Source organism: Oncorhynchus mykiss, chromosome 17 (genome assembly GCF_013265735.2).
Source record: "Oncorhynchus mykiss isolate Arlee chromosome 17, USDA_OmykA_1.1, whole genome shotgun sequence".
Lineage (NCBI taxonomy): Eukaryota > Metazoa > Chordata > Actinopteri > Salmoniformes > Salmonidae > Oncorhynchus > Oncorhynchus mykiss.
The window spans coordinates 45,821,536-45,827,535 of NC_048581.1; the positions used below are offsets into that span (position 1 = coordinate 45,821,536).

The 6,000-nt window shown below is 39.1% G+C and overlaps 1 protein-coding gene across 1 annotated transcript in view; it reads left to right on the plus strand.

Annotated features, from left to right (window-relative positions):
- Positions 1-5,509, plus strand: part of LOC110493964 (V-set and transmembrane domain-containing protein 2-like protein) — a 73,276-nt gene extending 67,767 nt beyond the window's left edge. Inside the window, exons 3-4 of the mRNA XM_021568597.2 lie at positions 4,420-4,464; positions 4,623-5,509. Of these exons, the coding sequence (XP_021424272.1) occupies positions 4,420-4,464; positions 4,623-4,937 (360 nt within the window). The 3' untranslated portion in view covers positions 4,938-5,509. The remainder of the gene's footprint in view (positions 1-4,419; positions 4,465-4,622) is intronic.
- Positions 5,510-6,000: the final 491 nt, after the last annotated feature.

Below are 6,000 nucleotides of genomic sequence, written 5' to 3' on the forward strand. Positions count from 1 at the left end.
CTTCTATCTCAAGGCCATCAGACTGTTAAACAGCCACCACTAACATTGAGTGGCTGCTGCCAACACACTGACACTGACTCAACTCCAGCCACTTTAATAATGGGAATTGATGGGAAATTATGTAAATATATCACTAGCCCCTTTAAACAATGCTACCTTATATAATGTTACTTACCCTACATTATTCATCTCATATGCATACGCATATACTGTATTCTATATCATCGACTGTATCCTTATGTAATACATGTATCACTAGCCACTTTAACTATGCCACTTTGTTTACATACTCATCTCATATGTATATACTGTACTCGATACCATCTACTGTATCTTGCCTATGCTGCTCTGTACCATCACTCATTCATATATCCTTATGTACATATTCTTTATCCCCTCACACTGTGTACAAGACAGTAGTTTTGGAATTGTTAGTTAAATTACTTGTTGGTTATTACTGCATTGTCGGAACTAGAAGCACAAGCATTTCGCTACACTCGCATTAACATCTGCTAACCATGTGTATGTGACAAATAAAATTTGATTTGATTTGATTTTATACAGGTGAAATTTTTAGGACTCGTCACTGTATTCTCTACCAGCAAGTTCCTTGGCCTTCTTTGATGTCATATAGGTTGATACATTGCTAAGTTTTCATTCCTAAAGCTCTTTTACAAAAAGTCCCACTGTACCTAACATCATTTACTAAACTTTAGACATACGAGTTACCACATCCGGTCTCAGGGATGGCTAATTCTGGAAATCCCTTTGACCTCTATTGAGTTAGGTCAATCAGATCTTAGTTTTCTTGCATCTTATTATTGGAACACTTTTTTTTATGTTCTGGTGCCTCTAGGGAAATTCAGAAAGCTGATTGAGGACCTTATTACTGGTGAATGTGTTTGTTTTCTATGACTGTGTTTTTCTTGCATTTTTTGCATGTATTTTGTATTTATATTTTGTTATGTGTATTTGTTATGTAATTTATCATGGCTCATCGGTAAAGGAAACCTTGGTCTCAGTATGACTCCCTGATAAAATAAATGTTAAATAAAATACATTTTAAAAAATGTTTAAAAAAAACATTAATTAAGCCCACATGGACTTTGTTAACACACTATTACCATTCAAAGAGATCATGTTCATTACTGTTGACAGAACTGAATCGACTGAATCCACATTTGTCTATAATACAGCACGCAGAGGAAATACATTACCCACAGCCCTTGGCATTGGAAATAATAGATAATTGCTGATTAGCATTTTACTAGCACTGTGGGAGGAGGTTGACTACTATAACTTATGGAAACTCAAACCCCCTGCTGTGATGCTAGACACTATAATTGGCACTAAGGAAGGAATAGATTTTCCAAATCTCTGTTCAATGCATAATGCATACCTATGTCCCTAAGAACATTAACAACTTCATAGTTAAGAACACTATAATAATATGGAAGAAAATGAAACATATTCTACAAGAACGAACATCACTCCCTAAAAATACAACCTTATGGAACAATCATTGGATAGGTTTTCAGAATAATTGGTCCAAATGGAAAACTAAAGGCATAGAAACCATAAATGACTTGGTAACAGGAAATCCATTTAGCTCAGAATAAAAATACACTTTGGACTGACCAATGTACAGTGGGGCAAAAAAGTATTTAGTCAGCCACCAATTGTGCATGTTCTCCCACTTAAAAAGATGAGAGAGGCCTGTAATTTTCATCATAGGTACACTTCAACTATGACAGACAAAATTTGAAAAAAATCCAGAAAATCACATTGTAGGATTTTTAATGAATTTATTTGCCAATTATGGTCACCTACAAACAAGCAAGATTTCTGGCTCTCACAGACCTGTAACTTCTTCTTTAAGTGGCTCCTCTGTCCTCCACTCGTTACCTGTATTAATGGCACCTGTTTGAACTTGTTATCAGTATAAAAGACCTGTCCACCTGTCCACAACCTCAAACAGTCACACTCCAAACTCCACTATAGCCAAGACCAAAGAGCTGTCAAAGGACACCAAAAACAAAATTGTAGACCTGCACCAGGCTGGGAAGACTGCATCTGCAATAGGTAAGCAGCTTGGTTTGAAGAAATCAACTGTGGGAGCAATTATTAGGAAATCGAAGACATACAAGACCACTGATAATCTCCCTCGATCTGGGGCTCCACGCAAGATCTCACCCCGTGGGGTCAAAATGATCACAAGAACGGTGAGCAAAAATCCCAGAACCACACGGGGGGACCTAGTGAATGACCTGCAGAGAGCTGGGACCAAAGTAACAAAGCCTACCATCAGCAAGGGCATTGAATATGAAACGTGGCTGGGTCTTTCAGCATGACAATGATCCCAAACACACCGCCCGGGCAACGAAGGAGTGGCTTCGTAAGAAGCATTTCAAGGTCCTGGAGTGGCCTAGCCAGTCACCAGATCTCAACCCCATAGAAAATCTTTGGAGTGAGTTGAAAGTCCGTGTTGCCCAGCAACAGTCCCAAAACATCATTGCTCTAGAGGAGATCTGCATGGAGGAATGGGCCAAAATACCAGCAACAGTGTGTGAAAACCTTACAGAAAATGTTTGACCTCTGTCATTGCCAACAAAGGGTATATAACAAAGTATTGAGATAAACTTTTGTTATTGACCAAATACTTATTTTCCACCATCATTTGCAAATAAATTCATTAAAAATCCTACAATGTGATTTTCTGGATTTTTTTCCTCATTTTGTCTGTCATAGTTGAAGTGTACCTATGATGAAAATTACAGGCCTCTCTCATCTTTTTATGTGGGAGAACTTGCACAATTGGTGGCTGACTAAATACTTTTATGCCCCACTGTATATAGTTTCAAATGCATGCAACTTAAAGGTTACATGTCACAAAATGTCGATTTGAAATCCTTTGGACACCAAAGCAATCTTGAGGGAATCTTGTTTGAGTCAAAAAAGGATGTTCTTATGATACGGAATATATACTGTACAAAACCTTGTAGAGAGCATATCCAACTGACAATCTCTTAGAAGAAAATATAAACTATTGGAACCAAGACTTAAAAATAACTGATGTTGGCACAAGATGGGGGGGTGGGGGGGGGAATTTGGAGTATAACTACTGAAATTACAGTTAACGAAAAAAGTACTCTTAATCTAGTATAAACGAATGTATAGAATTGATTGTACAAGAGACAAAATTCACAAATTCTACAGCACAACAGCAAAGTCACATCTTAAGTGTAAAACCAATTATGATTGAATAATCCATGCTTTCTGGGAATGCTATGAAGTCCAAAAGTTATGGGCGGAGCAAGAAAGTTGGCTGTCAGAACTGTTACAATGTAAACTTATTTGAATCTGTCCGTCTGCATATTTCAAGACATACCCACTGATCTTGAAAAAACGTACATTAAAACTTGTAAATCAATCAATCCGCCATCATTAACACAATGGAAAAATGAAATGATTTATTATTGAAATATTGAAATTAGCATTGGCGTCTGAGATAGACGAATGGGTACAGTGTAAGGCCAAGTGGCAAACAACAATGCAGGCGCTAGGGATGGGGGTGTGAGCATGCAGGTCTGGGAAAATTAGATGTATCCATTGTTTGAGTGCATCTGTAAGTTGTTGTTTGTATGTATACGTTTGTATCTGGAGTTAAAAAAAAAAAAAAGACAAATAAAATATTATTTAAAAAAAGTGAATACCTTCCCCTCCCCAACTTTCCCAGATAGCCTGTTCAATTGACACCACAAAACAGCTAGCAGACATAACAACAGCAACAAATATATTAGACTACCCAGCGTGGATAGAAACTAGTTTATCTGAGCACAGTGCTAAAGGTTTTGAATTGCAGCTGTGCGAAAGCATATATATGTACGCAGTATCACATTCCACTGGTTCAAGTGGTGGAGTCTAACACATTTTCATTTGTTGATTATCTGACGTGTAACATATTTGAAAGTATGTCGACATATACGGTATATTTTATATATATATTTATTTACATTTATTTGAACAGTTTAACAGGGAGTCATGCTGAAACCAAGGTCTTTTTCACAGTTGAGACCTGTATATACATCAATACACATCAAGCACATCAATTTGTTTCGTTTTTTACCTTTATTTAACTGGGAAAGTCAGTTAAGAACACATTCTTATTTTCAATGACGGCCTAGGAACAGTGGGTTAACTGCCTGTTCAGGGGCAGAACGACAGATGTGTCAATATACTCTCTGCACATCAATAAACATCAATATACACATCAATATTCACATCAATACACTAAAAGCAAAACACAATCATAGAAAAACATGTGAAGTCATATTTGATTATATCTCAATTGATAATGTATGTCTCTTGCGAATGTTATTTCAGCCATATGCCTGACTTATTTTAACAAATTCCTTATAGGTGGTGCCAATGGAGGAGATGTCTAAGGATGCCACCAAAATAAGTGTGAGGAGACACATGTACAGTCTTCAGTACTGCACTGTAAACTAAATGGACTCTTAACTAAACATGATTAAAACATTATGAACCTAATTATTTCTGTTGAAACCCAGGAATATTATTCATATTCATGTGACTCACAAATACATGATCTCCTGCCACAGGTGGTGAAAGTGGCTGGGAGCAACATCTCCCACAAGCTCCGCCTCTCCAGTGTCAAGCAGTCAGACGAGGGCACATACGAGTGCCGTGTCATCGACTTCAGCGGCAGCGTTGCGCAGCACCACCGCGTCCGGGCCTACCTCCAGGTGGAAGCCGAGAGATGGCTGGGTCACGGGTCAGCAGACACCCAGCCCCAGGAGCCCCGACACAAGGGACAGGGGAGCCAGGTGCACCCCCACCAAACAGAGGACCGGGAACTGAAGAGGCGATCGGCCGATGACAGCACCACGGACTGCACTGAGAGCTGTGTGCTCTAGAGTCTGGTTCTGTGTCCAGATAGGAATAACAGGAGTGCATGTTCCCAATTATCTTAAGAAGGATGATTATTTTTACACCAGCAGAGGCCTGGACAAAAACTGCTTAATTTATGTTAAATTTATGAATCGATTTGTTTGGTTGTTTGTTAATCTGAGATTTGTTTATGTTTGTTTGAATTCGGGTTGTCATAGACCACCAGAGGGCATGATCGTGTTGTCTTGGTTCTTAAATGTAATGTTATTTCACATCGCCTTTGTTAAATGCTTTGTCCATGATTTCTGACTCTGGAGTTGTGATGGTTGAAGATGAGGTTGTCGTTGGGTGGAAAGGATGCAGGGAAGGCCTGTATCTCAATAGTATGAAGTATCTTCCTTCCTTTGTCTCCTTTCCTTAATAAGCACTGATCTGAAATTAATGGAAAGGACAAAGCAATATATACCCTAGGGCTCTTGAGTGGCGCAGCAGTCTAAGGCACTGCTTCTCAGTGATAGAGATGTCACTACAGACCCTGGTTCGATTCTAGGCTGTATCACAACTGGCTGTGATTGGGAGTCCCATAGGGCGGTGCACAATTGGATTCCTGCATCATCCAGGTTAGGGTTTGGCCGGGGTAGACTGTCATTGTAAATAATAATTTGTTCTTAACCGACTTGCCTAGTTAAAAGGTTAAATAAATAAAACAATTAAAATACTGAACAAAAATATAAAACGCAACATGGAACAATTTCAAAGATTTTATTGAGTTACAGTTCATAGAAGGAAACCAGTCAATTTAAATAAATTCATTAGCCCTTATCTATGGATTTCACATGACTGGCCAGGGGCGCAGCCATGGGTGGGCCTGGGAGGGCATAGGTCCACAATCTTGGGAGCCAGGTCCACCCAGTGGGAAGCCTGGCCCAGACAATCAGAATGAGTTTTTTCCCACAAAAGGGCTTTCTTACGATCCCGCAGGTGAAGAAGCCAGATGTGGAGGTCCCTGAGCTGGCATGGTTACACTTGGGCTGTGGTTTTGTGGCCAGTTGGATGTACTGCTAAATTCTCTAAAATGTTATGGCTTAT